The following is a 19,395-nucleotide window of genomic DNA, read 5'->3' as shown; positions in this document are numbered from 1 at the left end:
GTGACCAAAATACACACAGTAGTCCGTTGTAGAGTGTCGATCATCAAAATCCAGCCTTCAGTTAGCATCCGCATAACCAACTATAGAAAGCCGAGTAGACGAAACAATCCCATAATCAAGTGTACCACATAAATATTGCATAATTCGTTTTAAAGCAACCAGATGAACAGTAGTAGGCGCATGCATGAACTGGCAGATACAATTTACCGCATAGGTAATAACAGGATGAGTTAGGACCACATACTGTAAAGCACCTATAAGGTTTCTATACTCAGTAAGATCACGAAGACGATCCCCGTCATTCTTGGATAGAGTAGACGGGCTAACCATAGGAGTATGAACACTCTTTGCATGAGACATGGAGCTCATGTCAAGTAGATCGCGAATGTACTTTCTCTGACAAAAATGAAGACACCCTGTAGAGGAACGAGTAACCTCAATCCCTAGAAAATAGTGGAGGTCACCCATATCTTTAAATGAGAACTCGTCATTCAACTGCTGAACAAAACTATTTATATAGTTAGGCACACTTCCGGTAATGATAATATCATCCACATACACAAGCACATAGAGAGTGGAGTTAGTCGTAATTCTAACAAACAAAGATACATCACATTTGGAAACATCAAAGCCAACGGAAAGGAGAAAACACTTCAATTTATCAAACCAAGAACACGGAGCCTGATGGAGCCCATATAAAGCTTTCTTCGGATGACAGACAAAAGGTTTGCCATTCGAACCATATTGAACATACCCTGGAGGTTGTTGCATGAACACCTTGTTAGCAAGATCGCCATTCAAAAAAGCATTATTCGTATCAACTTGACGGAGCTAGCATCCTTTGGATGGAGACCGCAATAGACAGAATGACGAGAATCGTAGCAGGTTTTACTACCGAATTAAACGTTTCCTTGAAATTATACCTAGTTACCTGAGAGCATCATTTTGCTACTAATCGAGCCTTTCGACGGGCAATAGTGATATCAGGATTTTTTTGACTTTGAAAAGCCATTTACACCCGATTACCTTGCGATTAGGTAGTAACGGAACAAGATCTCATGTGGAATTATTAATGAGAGCATCATATTCAGCTTGGGCTGCAGCACGCTATTCTATGGTAGAAAAGGCCTCCTCAATTGTGTGAGGCTCAATAGCCTCAACGGACAAAGCCTTGGGCTTAAAAACGCCAGCCTTAGACCGAGTAACCATCGAATGAGTATTTATCAGAGGCAAAGAGGATAACGGAAGAAGATGAGAGGATGGAGTATTAGTGGTAGACACAGTAGGACTAGGAATACCATCACCATCGGGTAAGGAGGAAGGATTGTGTGGCTCATAATCAGAGCTCACCTCAACCTAAGGATCGCCAGAGAAAGAGGGTGAGGGACAGAAACTAGGAGTGAAGATGATGCAGGTGGTAGAGCAGGTGAAAACTCCACGGGCTGAGAATGGAAAATCTTAACAAGAACAAAAGTTGACATAGGACCAGACGAAGACATGAAACCCCTTGTAGCAGACGAAAGAGACAAACACCTTTGTTCATCAAACACAACATGACAAGAAATGATGATCTTACCATCCGGCATAAGACATTGATAACCTTTGTGTTGAGGACTATATTCCAAGAACGTACAAGGTTGAGAACGAAAATCCAACTTATGACGCAGAAGCGGAAGTAAATATGGAAAACAACACCCAAATACTCGTAGATGATCATATATGGGATCTTGTCCACACAGAGCCCTATATGGAGTTTGTCCGTTCAGAAGTGAGGTAGGAAGACGGTTGATGAGATGAACAGCACAGCAAAATGCATAGCCCCAATATTCTATAGAAAGATTCGCTTGAGCCAAAAGTGTGATACCCATGTCGACAATATGCCAATGTTTGCGTTCTACCACACCATTCTATTCAGAGGTATGTGGACAAGACAATCGATGAATTATCCCTTGAGTTGCTAAATCAGACGTGAAAGTTCAAAATTATCTGCCTCAATCACTCTGAAACTGTTTGATATTTCCCGAATTGAGCTTTGACTAACTGCTGAAATTGAACAAAGCAATCTACTGCCTGATATTTTTGACTAATAAGATAAATCCACATAAATCGAGTGCATATATCAATAAATGATACATAATACCAATTACGACCACATGCAACTAATGCAGGCCCCTATAGATCAGAGACAATCAAGGCAAACAGATCATTATATTCAGTAGTAGAGTTGAAAAGGGGAAATTTATGAGAGTTCCCTTTTTGACAGGTAGTACAAACATTATCAAGGTAAAATTTAGCAGAAGCAATATCACATTTATCTAAAACAGATTTAACAACAGAAGCAGAGGGATGACCAAGATGTTTGTGGCATAGAGAAAAAATAGCACCATTGTCATATTTATTCTAGAGTCCAACATAAGTAGTAGAAGGAGCTTCAACAGACTAAGTAGACGTAACTGGCGGAGAAAAGTGATAGAGCCCATCACGAATGTGACCCATAAGTAAAATTTCCCGAGTCACGATGTCTTTAACAACACAATACGTCAGATAAAATTCAAAAAATACATTATTGTTAGTGGCAAACTGAGATACAGACAAGAGATTCTTCCGTATATTCGGTACGCACAAAATATTAGATAAACGAAGCAATCTAGACTGTGTAGGTAAAACTGAATTACCAATATAAGAGATCTTGGAGGGAGTCCTGTCACCCATTAAAAGAGAAGATGTACCTGAGTAGGGTGTAGAGTCATGCAAAGCAGAGGCATTGCGACATACATGATGTGTAGCCCTTGAATCTGGATACTAAGATGCAATTCCAACGGGCATAAGAATATAGGAATTAGTGTTGTCACAGTTTGAACCTAATTGAGTGGCATTAATATGAGACCCAGTGGAGTCAGAAACATCGAATGCATACAAGTCAGGTAGACGAGGGAGCCCAATGTATAGGTCGTACCCAGTGTACACATGAGCCCTTGGTTTGGTCCACCAGGGAATGGACGGCCCAGACACATTATAGACACCAATACCTGAAGCCCCAAGGTCTCTTCCATGGCCAAGAGAAGCAACAAACTCTACACAATTCGAAGTTGGCCCATTGGGATGAGGAGGGTCTTGCGGCCCAAAAGAAGAGGAGGCTCTCCCAAATTTTAGAATTGGGCTAGACGGTAATTACCCATTAAAGTGATCAAGCCCAATCGGCTTAGCATTAGCAGACCTATTAAAGTGACCAGGCCCAATCGGCCTAGAAACCCCATCATTAGCAGACCTGGGCGAATGGTACGGTGAATGCCCAATTTTAAATTAGAATTTTAACCCAGCATAGGGCCCACAGTAAAGACCATCAGTATTTTGTAAGAATGGGTTAGAAACCCTATTATCTCGAGACACAGGGGGGGCAACATACGGCCAAAAATTTCTTCCCGAAAATTTACCTTGTGGCTCCACCGAGGCAGAACCATTAAGTGGATCAAAAACCAGCGACGAAAACGACATACCAGGATAATGATGATCTGCTAGATTCGGCACTTGAACAACCGACAACAGGCCATCATACTCACGGTTATAACGAAAAAAGCACTTCTGGGCTAAATGTCCAAACTGTCCGCAGATCTGACACTGTATGTGGAATCGAAACTGACTCTCATAGCCTTCAGACGAGAAATGACCACCACAGACAGAGCCCACCAGAGCCAGTGACGGAACGATTTCCAAAAGATTGGCATGAAGAGGCGCGTCCTATATCGCACGCACCTGGCGGCTCTCATACTCGAGTAACACGTCGATGAGATGTTGAAGTGGCAGAGGCTCCGACGAGAATGACGCTAAGGTAAGGATGGCGTCAAACTCTGGAGGTAAGCCCGCAAGTACTATTTCTACCTTTTTTGCCTCCAAGATCCAAGATTCAGAAGCCTCTATCAAGGCACTTGTATTTTGAATCTTCGCGACATATTCTTTGACTGAGAGACTGCCTTTTTTAAGTGAATGAAGATCGTGACGAAGGGGAGAGAGCTTCATACCTGTAACTGTAATGAAGAGACGAGTGGCGGTATTCCACACATCACACGTCGTTCAAGCCTCCATAAAAGAAGATAGGAGTGAGGGATTAATTGTGGAGAGTAACCAGGAAGCGAGTAACCTATCCTATTGAACGAATGCCGAGGCATCTAGATTTGAAATGAGTGGGCCCTTCGGAGATTGCACAAAGCACGGTGGAGCAGGTAACATTCCATCCAAAAAATTAATTAACTCGTATCCTTCAATAATCAACCAAACATGCTGCTGCCATTGGACGAAAGTGCCTTCATCCAACTTGACAGTCTCATGACGAGGAAAAGATTGGATGAGCCTAGCACCAGTAAATGCCGAACATCCATGCTCGATGGAGGCAGAATCAGTAGAAGCTGCGGTGGTCATGAACGCAGACTAAGAACAGGTATCCAGCACCTTAAGTGACTGATACCATGTTAACACCTACGGTGAATTTAATGTAATATGTATTGAATGAACGAAAACTGTACTAGGTATTGAAAGAATGAAACTGTACTAAAGGTGGGTTTGGATGAGTGATTGGGTGCGGTGCGGTACGTTTAGCTTACTTTTTGTCTCACGCTACAGTATCGCTACAGTATCTACTCTCACCGCCATTACTGTTTTTACACTAACCGCAGGTAAACACATCGCTCATCCAAACCCATCCTAAGTATTGTAAGAATGAAATTGTATTGAGTAATAAAATAATTCTTTTGTATTTAGTCTAGTGTAGATACTTTGTACATTATAGAAATAGTATATATATAATATATATGAGTAACTGCTATTGCTAACAACTTAACTGCTTGAATAACAAACTAACAACTAATAGGCTAGCTCAATAATAGAGTTAGCTAGCACAATCCTTATCTATACCCTTAACATTAAACTTCTGCAGAAGGATTGGGAAGTAACTATACAACATGTTTTGAAGAATTGTAATACTGTAGCAGACCACATGCTCACCTACAGTATGTTGTTCGTTTTGAACGTCATCAATTTTTTACTCCCTCATTGAGTATTAAATAACCATGAGCTTTGTCCAAAGCATACCATTTCTCCTTTCATTAATAAAAATTCTCATAGATTGAGAAAAAAAGGTACGATTCAATACTGAACTTGTCTAGCATCTCAATTTTGCAGCGTGTAATGAGAGGCGTGTGGAGTTTATGGCTACATTGCAATCTCCTACTTTCAAAAGGGGTGTCAGCCTCGTACCATACCGTTATCTCGGTGGCAGATCATTTTATGCAGGACTGGACAACAGCTCGTGAGGGTTTTGGACGAGTGTAGCAAACTGATGCCAGACTCTGAATGCTAACTGGATTCGACCGAGGAGAAATCTTGTGAAATATAATTTGGATGCCATAACTCATGTCGCCTAGGGTGTTTTCTTTTCTTGCCATTCTTCAAACCCATGACGACAATTTTTTGCAGGGGTTTCTGGTTCCTTTCCAAGTATCTATGAACCTCTCATGGTGGAACTCCTTGCTATCTGCGAGGCTCTCTCATGGCTTAAGGACCTAGAATTTGATAATGTAGTTCTTGAATCAGATTGTAATGATATGATTATGGCTCTTAATTCGTTTGAACCTTTCTAAGTTTCGTGTAGTTGTTAATATTGCTTTTTGTCGTGTGCATCCTTTCAGCACTTGTCATTCCATTGGACTTGACGAATTGCTATCAAGGCGGCTCATGAGCTTGCTCAAGTACCCTTGTTTAATGCTTTGTGCTTTTTCTTAAATTGCATCATTTTGCTTTTTCTTCTAGTACGTTCAAGAGACATAGGTTTCAGTGTATAGGGTAAGCATGTTGGCTTGGGTTTATAAGAGTTTATCATTGTAACGACTCGAATTCTAACGGTGTCAAAAAATACGATTTTGGAATCCCATTTTTATAAATCGAGTCTGTAAATATAAAATAGGAATATTTAAGGAATTAATGTGAAAATATAATAAATTGGTTAAGTAATTTATCCAAAAAGAAGGGATTAATTAAGGCTTGGGGATTAAATTGTAAAAATCTAATTGCTATTGAATTTTAATTTAAAAAATACTTAAAGACTTAGATAGCAATTATCCAAAAGATTAGAATGGTTAATAAACTATTATTCTATTCAGGTTAGTGGAAAAAGATGATGGATGTCACTTAAGTTAATTAATAATAGATTAATGTATAAGAAATGCTTTAATTAAAGGTTAATAATAGTTAATTAAGTTAATTAAATCATTAAAGTTAGTATAAATAACAAAGAAATGGGGAAGAAAGATGAAAACACTTCATCTTGTTACTTGTCCCCCATTTTTGAAGAACCAAATAAACCTACAACATTTCTTTTACATTTGACCAGAAATTCAAGTCCTTAAGTAATTTTTCTTTGATTTTTTTATAGATTTGTGACACCTCAAACTCAGTCGGGACAATTCGACTCGAATTTCAAGCGACACATTAGTCACCGAGGTGACTCTCCGTTAATCACACCAACCATCCATACTCACCATACATATACAGAATATTTCATACAAGCATTTAGTCCTAAAAGCATGTTTTTCCAAATCAAATAATAACTCATATAATCAAATGAATAAGGCGTACCTGAATTTTGGCAGGCTCTACTAGCTGCAGAATGTCTCATTAGTTCATATAAGTAGTATTATATAATTCAAGCAGCAGTTTCAACCAAACAAGCAAACACGGAGATTTAAAAGTCCCAAAAATTAAACAGTCCGAAAAAGTTCATTTACAACCCTTGAAAAAAAAAATGATTTATTAATTTTCTGAAATTATCTAAGTCCCATTCTAAGTCTCTAGCCCGAGAATGTCCTACATTGCCTTCTTGGGGTTTTATAAGCTGACGCACATACTATAGAAAGAAAGTTTGTGCAATGGATCACTGAACTGCCACCCTCCTCGCTATTTTGCGCTCAACTTACCTGAAGGAGAAAAGAAAAATAAAAAGCTAAGCTTGGGAAAGCTCAGTGAATACACATGTATACAACACTCAAAAACACCTCAATTAACCACATACCAAACAACTCACATAAAAACAAATCACATATAATAGACCGTATATCATCAGTTCATATATATATATCCAACCCAATTCAGTTCAGTGATATATTGGCAGTTTGTGAAAAGAAAACGTAGTTAAATCATATACTCATTGGATAAACGGGTCTCCCAAAACACACCCTAAAACTCACAGAGTCATTCAAATCACCATATAAGTGTAGCACGAATGCTCAAACTCTCCGAAGACACACACCCTTACTATCCCCGATGAATGGAGCATTGCTCAACATTCCCTTATTTCTCCATCGAATCATCAGGCCACAATGCCCTATCATATTCCCTTATTTCACATAGCCGTCTGCTCCACATGGTCTACCTACACGGTCTGCACGATTTCACACAATCGTGTGGTCCACATAGCCTACACAATTTCACACAGCCATGTGGTCCACACGGTCTACCCACACAATCTACACGATTTCACATGGCCATGTGGCGTTGGGAAATTTTGAAGAACAGCCCAGTTTCATGATTTTATCAAGTTTCTAATGAGTTTTTGGGTCGATTTCACACACCTGATTGTTGATTTAATTGACTACACAACTGGAACTCCCAAAAACCTACAATTGTTCACCACCTTGTACTTATTAACCAAGAGAAAACCCATCTAAAATCACATCCTTAAACCGAAATTTCTGTCCCAAAATCACAATTCAATTGCTTACTTCTTTGAAACAACACCCAAAACCGAGCCTCCTCGACCGGAGAATCCTAATGCACAACCCTCTCGCCTAAAACAAAACCAATTGGACATTTAATAAAATATAGAATGAAACTAATATTTTAAAGATCAATCTTGACAAAGAACGAGTTAAATCGAACAATAACAGAAAAATCGACGACGAAACTTACGCTATTATCTCTTTATGACTGAAACCGAGAAGCAACGCAACCCCCACAATGAAACCATCAGCAAACATTAATAATAATAATAATAATAATAATAATAAAAGCTTCCAAGAAAAAAACAAAGAAAAGAAAAGAGAGCAAAAAGGAAAGATTACACCAACTAACGAAAAAAACAAAATGGGGGGCTGTGGGTATGTTATATTGATTCTATTAGTATATTCTATATTAATATACTAATATAATATTATTAATATTACTGACTCCATTTTTATTTTCTAATCTATTTTATATTTTAGTATATTTTACATCTAAATTATATAGAAAGTTTTTTTTATATAGATTTCATTTAATCGATCGATTTAATAGATTTAATATAGATTAAATTTATTTCTATTTAGTTTAGAGTTCTAAATAGAGATAATTAGAGTCAAAATCTTTTTATGCATTTATATATTTTATGATTCTATAAATGAAATGATATGTTATAAGTCTAGATAATTAGAATGAAACTCTTTCTAGACTCAAAAATTTGAATTATCTTCGAATTCGAAATAGAAATGAATGGAATAATTAGTTCTAATTATTAAATATAAATAATTAGTTCTAGCTATTACACTATAAAAAAGAAATTAATTTAATTTTAATAATGAATAAATTTAATTGTCATTTTTATTTTTTTAGTTATCTTATTCTTATTATGGTTATATAAAAGGATAAGAATAAAAATGAAATTAAAGAAAAAAAGATGCAACCCATAGAAATAAAATCCAGATCATAATGAGACTCCTTTCTTTTGTTTTCATTCATAAAGACAGAAGCTAAGACAAAAAAAAAGAATCGATCGTTCGAGTATTCCACCAAATTACTTGAGAAAACTGAGAGTAAGAGGGACATATATATGTTATCTTCTGCTGTAGAGGGAATTGCACGTATAGAGATTCAAAAAGGACTGAATCTAATTCAGGTGATAATCTATATGGGATTTCCTAAATTACTAATTGAAGATAAGCCAGGAAAAGTCGAAAAACTACAGATAAATGTGCAAAAAGAACTTAATTGTATTAACCGAAAACTCAACATTGCTATTACAAAAATTGGAAATCCTTATGGGCACCCTAATATTCTTGCCGAATTTATAGCCGGACAAGTAAAGAATCGAGTTTCATTTCAAAAGACAATGAAAAACTCTATCGAATTAACTGAGCAAGCGGATACAAAAGGAATTCAAATACAAATCGCTGAGCGTACCGACAGAAAAGAAATCACACGTCTTAAATGAAGAAAATTTAGGAAATTTTTTTCAATATTTTATTTCCCAACTCACCAGATTTTTTTAAAAAAATAAAAAAAATCAACATCAACTTTCAACAAATAGCAAGTATTTCAAATTTGCACACATCAAATTCAGGAATTGAACTTAAGACCTAAAGTAAGCTGACACCTTTCCACTAAACTAACCAGTTCGTTCTATCAAAATTTGCACATAAATAAGATTTAAGCCAAAAGACTAGATATATGGGTTGAGCTAAAAATTAACAAAATCCAAACCTAGAATCTTGCACACACAACTCCAACTCTTAGCCATTGAACCAAATCAAATTATTTATCAAAATTTCCACAATTCTAACTCAAAAATCTAGATGTAACCACTCTTGGTTTCACTAATTCAATTTCTTTTAACCCGGCTTTTAGGATGTGACAAATCTAATATTGAGGAGTTAAATAAAGTATAAATAAAATACTAGAAAAATAAAAATATTATCCTAATAAAAAATTAAAATTATTATTTTTACAAAAAGAAATTATAAAATAAAAGTTCCTAAAATAGATCATTGCCCATCAACTTTGTTTGTGGCCTAAAACTTTTACGACAACCTGCATCTTCAACTCTTTTTTACTTTTCAGGTTTGCTTCTGCACCTAATCAAAAATCAAGTAATAAACCCAAAATTAATGACATCTTGTTGAAGAATTTTTCGAAATTAAGCACAATAAACATGTAAATTGGGCATATTATCAATATAATATATAAAAAAAAAACATCAAATTAACTCTTATACTATTTTTAACTCTAAAATTAATCTATTGTTATATATAATTCTAAAACTCTAAACCTTAAACCCTAATATTCTAAATCCTAAACTCATTTAGACCTAAATCTTAATCCAACCCTTTCCCTAAAAATCATAAATGTTAATATTTTAAATTTTAACCTATCATACCATAAATCATAAAATTAGTTCAACAAAAAACCTTAAACCTTAAACTTTAATTACCTTACTATTATTATTTTTAATTTTATTTAATTTTTTACATTAATTTTATTTAGTTAATTAACACTAATTAAGATTAAAATACTATTGACAATCGAGATAGTCAGGGCAATTTTAAGGGGGAAGGTAGTGGCCTTGCCTTCTCCAAAAAAAAAATCAAAATCATGAAATTTAGTCTTTTTAAGTTAATATATGATAAAATTGTATTTTGACTCCCAAAAAATGAAAAGAATTATGATGAGTCCCTTTAAAAATGATGAAATAAAAAATTAATAAATGATAAAAAATATATTTTAACCTCTTAAAAAATTTATAATTCAATTTCGACCCCTACTAAAAATTTTTTGAATTTGTCCCCGATCTAGTGTTAGAAAGCATATGATATTAATTAGGAATTCTTTTAAAAAAATATCAAGATACATTTTATTGGATGCCTAAAAATTTACGGGTCATTCTAATATAATTTGAATTCTTTTTATATTTTTTATATTTTAAAAATTAGAAATATAATTTTATTGATGCCTAAAAACTAAATTTTTAGATATCATTTAATTCCAAAATTAAAAATCCGAATAATGTAGCATTTTGTTAGCAGGTTTTAAATTACTTTTATTCTTTTACACATATCACTATTTCCTAGTGTTTTTATTTTTTTATTCACATCTTTTTAATAATAATAATAATAATAATAATAATAATAATAATAATAATAATAATAATAATAATAGTGATAATTAAGTTAAAGCCTCAATCCCCATACAACAAACTTACTAGGCAATAGAGAAGGGAAAACACCACGATTCTTCTCTACAGTTGCATGTAAAATCCGTGTTATTTTATTAATCATGTTATATCTAATATTATATTTTAATTAATTTTGGGTAAACTGAACAAATGGTCATCCAATTATGTTATGTTTGTGTTTTGTTTTAGTCATTAAACTTTAAAAATTTTCAATTTAAACATTAATATTTGAGTTTGTTTCTATTTTGGTCATCTATCGTTAAATTGACAACAAAAAACTTTTTTCTAGCTGATATGATAATAACAACACATTTAGTCCTCAATACTTACATATTCTATAAATTTGATCTTAATTTTAAATAGTTCAATAAATTTAATTCTTCACATTTACAAATTCTATATGGAATGCATTGTTTTAAAAGTTGAAAGCTTTAGTTAGGAAGTTTGAGGATTGAAATGTCTCTGTTTTAAAAGTTAAAAGTTTTCGTTAGGAAGTTTGAGAATCAAATTAATAGAATTTGTAAATGTGAATGATTAAATTTATTGAATAATTTAGGATTAGGACCAAATTGATAGAATATGTAAGTATTGAGGACTAAATGTATTAGTACACTGACTCAAATTATTATTATTATTATTAAGTTACGGGTGACTAAAATATAAGAATGAAGTCAAATATTAATATGTAAATTGAAAGTTTTTAAAATTAAATAATCAAAAGGAGCATAGTTTCTGTAATTTTTTAGATTAATATTATCGGAAGTTGTCTTGGAATAAAAAGCATGCAGCAAACATTTTTGGAAAAGAAAGAACAACTCAGTTAGTTGATTGATTATCATCAGTACTGTTGCACATTTATATAACATGACGCTGCTGATCTCATCATCAATCATCATATAAACTTGTTGAGGAACATGGCACGAGACAAAACACCTGTTGTTGTTTGATTTATTTAAAGTACAAGAACCTTAAAAGTCAAACCATGTTTCTTGCCTTGTTCCATCAAATAAAGAAAGAAAACCGCTGTAAATAATACCCTACCTCCATTGTCCCCTTTGTGAGAGTCTAGTTGAAAGACGTAGATCTTGAATACAGTAAAATTATTGTATTAAAAGTAAAAATATTTTTTTATATTTTTAATTAAAAAATAGATAAATTAATTTTTATACGTTGGATAAAAGAGTAAACCGATCATTTCTTTTAAAAATTTTATTCATTTGTATTATTAAAAAAAAATAGTATGACTGATAGAATAATTAGATAACAACATGTAGTTTCAAATTACGAAGTAAATAATGAATGATCCAAATAAAACAAAATAATCAATTTAAATATTATTTATATGGTTAATTTTAGTATTGACAAAATAAACAAAAGGACAAGAAATAAAAGCCAGGCTCCAACAATGTTGCTATTTCACATGAGAATAGATATTCAAATCTTTAATTTGGCTTAATTTCATTTTAAATCATTTATATTTTACATGGTTATGATTTAAGTCCTTATTTCATTTAAGTAACTTCATCATAATATCTTATTTTATTGATATCTTTATATTTAAGCCATTTTATTTATTTATTTTAGTTTTGATTCTAAATTTTTATTTTTATTTTAAAATTTAAGATAACTTGAGTTCTAACTTTTGGGTTTTAATTGTGTTATTAATTTATAATTTTAAATTCATTAATTTTTATATTTAGTTTTAAAGTTAAAATTTTCATAGAAATTTTAATTTAAATAATATTTTTTATTTATCCTTAAAAATATATAGTTTAAGGTTCAAATTTTAAAAATAAAACATAATATAATATTTATCATACAAATAAATATTATTTAATTAAAATATTTTTTTAAAGGAAATTAAAGTTAAATAATATTTATCTTAATGTTAAAATTATTTTAATATTTTTCATAAATATTATGGTAAAGATAAATATTATTTATCTATATATTTAAAATTTATTTATCCTTTCATAAAAATCCGTAACACAATTTTAATTTTAATATTTTTATTTTTATTTTTATTTTAAATTCTAAATTTAAATTGATAGATTTTAATGATTAGTATAAAGTTAAAAAGTTTATGGAAATTTAATTTAAATAATATATTTTTAATTTATCCTTAAAGAATATAGTTTAAAGTTCTAAATTTAAAAATAAAAATAATATGATATTTATCATAAAGAATAATGATATTTTATTAAAATAAAGTTAAATCATGTTTATTTTAATATTTATCTTAATATTAAATTTAAATTTAATACTTATTATAAAAAAAAAATTTATTCAATTAACATAAAGATATAATTCTAATTATTAAATGATTACTTCATCTATATTTAAAATATAAAGTCATATATCTTATTTACTATATTGCATTAAATTGTGGCATAATGACTTTTTAAGCCCTCCAACTTAAAAAAAAATCATTTTAACCTTCTATTTAACTTTTCACCCTTAAACTTGTATTATTTGTCAAATTGCCTCAAAATGGTGACATCCACGTTACCAATCAATTTTTTCTAAAACAAAAAAAAATATTTTATACTTTTTTTAATAACTATAATAATTTTTAATTTTTAAACTATTTTACAAATATTTTTAAATTTTTAAATTTAAAAGTTTAATTGTTAACGTGAAAATCCATATGAATGTACGTCAACAAAGTTACCAAACAGTTAACATTTTCATCTATTTTAAGGGGATTTGATAAAAAATACAAAATCAAAGGCTAAAAAAGACGAAAAGAACTTTTTTTTCTATAAAGTTGTGGCCAAAAAAAGTCATTGTCTAATTTAATAATAGTGAAATTATTTTTCCTTCAAAATTGATTTTTTAAATTTTTTAAAAATTGTCATGTAATTTATCTTAAGTAATAAATTTTAAATATTTCACTTCTACCAACATCGCTATCCATATTACAAACAAAAATTAGTGAGTTACATTTTAATTTTTTTCATAAGTCAAATATATGTTTTTTTACTTATTTAAAGCTTTATTTTATACCAAAATATTATATAAAAGATGTAACACATAATCCATACCTGCCTTCCAAAACATAGAACATAATTCTACTTTTGCTAATTCTAGGTTATTCAATATTCTGGATTTTAATCCCTTTAAAGGCAAATAGCATCAAAATAAAAGTATGCTACTTTGGGATAATGCTAAAAGGATCAGAAGAATTACTACTTGCATCAACTTCAGTCATTTACAATATGACAAAACATGGGGGGAAATATGCAGAAATAAATTAGAAAAAGAGAGGTGCCCTATAAATATGCACTTCTTAACAATTTTCTCATTCAACTACAAACTTCATCCGGTGCACTTTACAACAGTTTTGCCCTTTTTCCCCCTTTTTTTTTCTTCTTTTTTTTTGTTTGTTATTTTTCCCTTTTATGTACAAGAAACTGTGGTGAAAAAAAAAACAGAGTACCCATGTCCCACTAAGAGGGAAAGAAGAAAAAACAAAAAAGAAAATAAGGAAAATAGAAGTTTCTAAAGCTGGAACAGCAACCACTGACAAGACAACATGGATAAGAAATTGGACCAGTGTACAAAGATGATATGTAATGAGACTTTGAGACTTTGAGATCAGTTTTCCCTGATAACGGGACCAGTGTACAAAGCCCCCTCCACAACCAAATCCTCAGGTTTGTCCCTCTCTTGAAGCCAAGCATACTTATCCTTCTCTTCATCCGGAATTGATACTTGTTCATCACCTGTATCATTTTTTTACTCTTTAGTTTGATTTCAATAACCAAACATGATAGGGAAAATTGGATTAAGTTGTGGGAAAGGGGTACCTGAGAATTTTGTGAATGGGTAGGCCAAGTAGTACGTACAGTGCCGTCCTTCGAGATCCGAGTAAGGAGGGCCTAGAACATCCAACACCGTGCATGCTGTGACAGCAGTGAAGCAATGCATGTTGCCTCCATCAGCTGGATAAAGTATGGAGGTCTTGCAAGGTGCGGTCAAGTTGGAATCGACTTTAACTTTAGCCATCCGAACTTCCGAACGTTGTGCTGCTGTTACCATTAACAAAAATGGTGTCAGGGTAAGCTCTTTCCATGGATGATGCTTTTAACTATTGTCGTTAACAATTCATAAAAACACAGTAAGCATCTATATTCTACTAATATAACTTGATCCAAAATCGATGCCTAACAGCATCAAGAATTTGGTTTAACATGATCAATCTATTTTCTTTGCTATTGAAATCCCAATAATGGAAGTTCATCCTGTCCTTTATAATGCGAAAATAATAGTAAAAAATTACTTCATAAAAATAAAAACTTACTTTGTGAAGGTTCCGCAACAGCTGATGCACTAGGGGCACCAACAACCCAATCGTACGATTTGATGTGCATAGTTCCGAAGAGAAGCTTACTGAATACCGTCATTCCAGGATGATTGTGAAGCGGAAGAACGCCGGATGGAGGCAAGCAAAAGATGCCCATCTGCATTACATGAAAATTTTTACAACTCTCAAATTATTGCCTGATAACCAAAGAAGCATTTCAATTAGGTTGTACTTACCGAAAACTTTTCGCACTCATGAATATGCAGGTAGGTTATTGTTGGAGCTCGCCGAGTTGCTTGCGGACTGAAAAATGGCATTCGTGGACTAAGACCAACATCAACCGGCCTAATTTCATCTACACCAATAAACAAAAAGAAGCATTGTTAGTTAGTATCACACTGTCTTCATCACTTAACACTTGCTTGAGAGATTAAACAACTAAATGAAACGAAATTAGATATTTATATCAGTTCTATCTCTTCCCAAACTAACCAACCGAATACAGACAGGATGGGAGAGTTTGTATCATACATAACCGAGTTGCATGAAAATTAGAGCAAACAAAAGGAAAAACAGACATGAGATAATCTTCTATTTGACATTTCAAAGACTGAAACGCACGATACCAAGCTGTCACATAATTTATTGAGAGACTTTAACCGACACTTGGACAATAAAAAAACACACGCACAAACACAAAAAATACATGTAATAATGAATCACATGCAAGACCGACATGATTAAATAGCAATGCACTCAACCCAAACAACAGAAGTACACTTCCCAACATTTTTTTACAGTTTATCTGCCTAAATAATGTGACATAAGTACCTACAAAGTAGTTTATGATATCAGGTTCCTATAGTCCTCAAATACAAACAAATGCATAGGTGGATGAATGATAAGCCAATGACTGAATGCCAAGGAAACCCCTTTGAAAAGATTAGTAAAATATTATTATATTTATAGAATGAAACCATTTTCAAGTTTAGGATCAAAAATATAGTTCAGGAACACAAATGCTAAACCAATTTCAGAAATTCATGGTTAATTATCCCCAAACTTCAATCAAATTCGAGACGTATGATCTTAAATATCAACACATTTAGGGACTTTTGGATATGAATAAACTGAATTTAGACTCAAAAAGTCAACCTGCGATCCACTATAATCACACTGAAAAAAAAAACATACCCAAAAGAGCGCTAAGCTGCTCAATTTTATCGGGGGGAGGGACAAATCCAGTCCCGGCATGGGCGAAAACGTCCTTGCAAGCATCGAAAAGCCGTTGAACGGGGTGCACCACCATCGTCTTCTTCTGCCGCCGCCGATTTTTCCTTCCCCTGCTATCTGAAGTAGTAGTATTCCTATTCTTATTCGTATTGGAACCTTTATTAGTGTTTTCTGTATTTGCTTTGGCTTCCTTATCCAATTCACTAAAATCTCTCCCTTTTATATCAGCCACGGTTGCTCTCCCCATTTACAATTCTGAATCAACTCTATCAGAGGCATAGACACAAACAAAAAAAAAAGGAGCCAAATTCCGATATGGGTAGTTCTGAAAACTATCGAAAATTGGAAAACAAAATCTGGATATCAAACAAAAAGTTAAAACAACAGAGAAAATGCTGATGAACAAGCCAAAAAAAAAAAAGAGAGGAGGAAAACAGGGTTTAAACAGAAGGAACAGGGGACAGAAAAGAGTGGAGCAAAAATTGTATCTTCTTAGGTAATTTAGGATGGGATTTTCGTACAAAATGAAAACAGAAACGTGAAATATGGCATCGCCGGAGGAGTTTGGTGAAAAAAAAAAGGGAGAAAAGATGAAAGGGGAGTATAAAAAGGGGAGGGAGACAAGAAGAAGAAGGGGAAATAAATGAAGGTTAGGGTTAAGGTGAAAGAATGAACAGTTGGTATTTGATAGAGAGATTGAAAAACCAGGGGCCATGGTCTTTGGATACTACTTCACCTGCAAACGCAAATCTATGGGCTAATTTCAAACAGCGGATTTCTATCTTTTTCTCTCTCTCTTTTTATATACGCATATATACCCCCCAATTTTCTTTTTCCTGCTTTTACCCCTTCGCTTTCCTGGTTTCTACAACATTATGACCCCTGCTCTCACACTATCATCTAAATATCTCCAATTTATTTTATGTCTGGCTTTTCTCTTATTGTTTTTTCTACATCTTTTCTGTTGATTTTAGTCATAAAACAGTGATTTGCCCTGTATGCCCTTAGTTTTAAAAATGCAGTAAAATATTTTAATTTTTCATTTAAGAAATACTTTTATTTTTTTATGAATTATAATAACAAGTCTGTCTCGAACAACAAGCGACTCAAATCCAAACTACACCTAGAGTAATAAACACGGCCATCCCATGGGGTTTAAAATATTTTCTTTTTGAAATTAAATTTATCCCACACTCACATGGAGAAATAATTATATAATAAATACATTTATGAAAAATATCACATTGTAACCTATAGATACTTTGGTTATAATGGTAAATTTAATTGTTTATTCTGCATATTTTTTAGGTTCAAACTTTTCCTTTTGATTAAAATTTTATTATATAAAAAGACAAAATAATCGCTTTATAAAAATATAATTTAATTTGTATATAAAGGATATTTATTTTTACGCTAACTCAGTTAAATTCTAGACATTTCAACCAATAATTCATTTGATTTTTATATATACTTTTTTAATAAATATATTTATTACACATCCACATCATGATTGTACATATATTATGTAGTTAAATTAAGACACACCCACGATGTGAGTGAAATAAAATTTTAATATTTATAAAAAAATTTATTCAATTGGATCATAGGCAAAGTAATAAAGTACTCATAAGAAACTCAATAAAAGGATTAAATATAATATAGATGTAAATATATTCATGTATAAAAGTTTCATAACTAAGAACATTTTAATTTACTAAAAAATATTTTAATATAAAACATTTTAAATATCAACAAAATAAATACAAAGATATTCCAAAAGAGAGAAAATTATATTTAAGATCATTAGTTGTCTATACAAATGAATATAGATCATCTCATACTTAAAACCCAAACCAGTGTTGGAAATTCCAATTTCAAATTTTATTTTATTTTATCATATTTTTGGAATTTTATTAACACAAATAGAAATATTGACTTTTCTTTTTGAAATTTTAGGCATTTCTTGGAATTTTATGAAATTTTAAATATTTTTTATAAAATAAATTATGAAGGTTTTTTAGAATTTTATGATTATTAGATTATTTTTGAAATTATCATTAAAAATATAAAAATACCACACTAATAATATTTTAATTATAATTCAAGAGCGAAATAAAATGTTAACCCAATGTAATTATGCTCACACCTCAACTCGAAATGACACAATTTTGTATTCAAAAAAAGAAATTAGAAATAGTAAAAATATGATAAATAAACTCATGATAAAAATATATAAATATTTTTAAAATTCATAAAAATTATTAATTATATTTTAATTTAAATAAATTTTTAATATTTAAATATTATTTCAACACATAAAATATAAAGAATATATGACTGAGACATAAATTCATCAATTGTTTTTGGACAAGCTACAAAATTAATCACTCATGTTCGAGTAAATTTATATTTTAATCACTAAATTTTTAAAAAAATTATTATATAATCACATAATTTTAAAAAAATTATCTTTTGAGTGAATTTAATCATTTTCATCTGTTTTCTTTTTTAACTTTTTCTTTTCCTTTCGCTTTTCATTTCTCCTTGTATTCATGGTTTATAGTTATAGAAAAACACTCTTTTTAGTAAAAATCACAAAACCAATCAAGCCCTACAACTTAATTTGCATTCAATTAAGCTATTTTATTTACAGTTTTCGTTTTTTTATTACATTGAATGTTAAAATCAACTAACGGACTAATCGGATAGTGGTATGTGGCTATTTTATTTTCCTTATAAAAATCATAAAAAATTTAAAATATATATTAAAAATTTTAAAATGTTATATAAACTTATAAAGTTTATTAAAAAATGAAAATTATAAAAATGACTAAAAATAATAAAAATTTATATGAACTTGTAAAAATTTGTAAATTTTATAGAAACT

At 31.5% G+C, this 19,395-nt stretch overlaps 1 protein-coding gene and 1 long non-coding RNA gene across 4 annotated transcripts; both read right to left on the bottom strand.

Moving 5' to 3' along the window:
- Positions 1-6,732: 6,732 nt before the first annotated feature.
- Positions 6,733-8,108, bottom strand: LOC107961351 (uncharacterized). Of its 2 annotated transcripts, XR_005912422.1 has the most exons (4): positions 7,957-8,108; positions 7,770-7,835; positions 7,620-7,664; positions 6,733-6,965 (listed from the first exon to the last, which is right to left on the bottom strand). It is a non-coding gene; the product is annotated as an uncharacterized lncRNA (long non-coding RNA). The 2 variants fall into 2 exon arrangements; XR_001701264.2 differs by lacking the exon at positions 7,620-7,664.
- A 6,114-nt stretch (positions 8,109-14,222) lies between these two features.
- LOC107958793 (plant cysteine oxidase 2) lies at positions 14,223-17,378 on the bottom strand. 2 transcript variants are annotated; one of them, XM_016894670.2, is made up of 5 exons: positions 16,470-17,378; positions 15,512-15,630; positions 15,273-15,432; positions 14,779-15,000; positions 14,223-14,694 (listed from the first exon to the last, which is right to left on the bottom strand). In XM_016894670.2, the coding sequence occupies exons 1-5, from the start codon at positions 16,753-16,755 to the stop codon at positions 14,567-14,569; spliced, it is 915 nt and encodes a 304-aa protein (XP_016750159.1). In that variant the 5' UTR covers positions 16,756-17,378; the 3' UTR covers positions 14,223-14,566. The 2 variants fall into 2 exon arrangements, with proteins under 2 accessions (XP_016750159.1, XP_016750160.1); XM_016894671.2 differs by having other exon boundaries at positions 14,779-14,997; positions 16,470-17,291.
- Between the last annotated feature and the right edge of the window lie 2,017 nt (positions 17,379-19,395).

This window comes from Gossypium hirsutum, chromosome D04, assembly GCF_007990345.1.
Source record: "Gossypium hirsutum isolate 1008001.06 chromosome D04, Gossypium_hirsutum_v2.1, whole genome shotgun sequence".
NCBI classification, from domain to species: Eukaryota; Viridiplantae; Streptophyta; class Magnoliopsida; order Malvales; family Malvaceae; genus Gossypium; species Gossypium hirsutum.
The sequence above is the reverse complement of the archived record's forward strand: the minus strand, read 5'-3'. Positions and strand labels throughout refer to the sequence as shown.

What these genes read in the sequence shown, in the direction of transcription:
- LOC107958793 (XM_016894670.2), bottom strand. Translation starts at nt 16,755, where the DNA reads ATGGGGAGAGCAACCGTGGCTGATATAAAAGGGAGAGATTTTAGTGAA. An exon ending in GCAGCTTAGCGCTCTTTTGG is followed by an intron (nt 15,631 to 16,469) that starts GTATGTTTTTTT and finishes TTATTGGTGTAG; the next exon opens with ATGAAATTAGGCCGGTTGAT. An exon ending in CCCATTCACAAAATTCTCAG is followed by an intron (nt 14,695 to 14,778) that starts GTACCCCTTTCC and finishes AAAATGATACAG; the next exon opens with GTGATGAACAAGTATCAATT.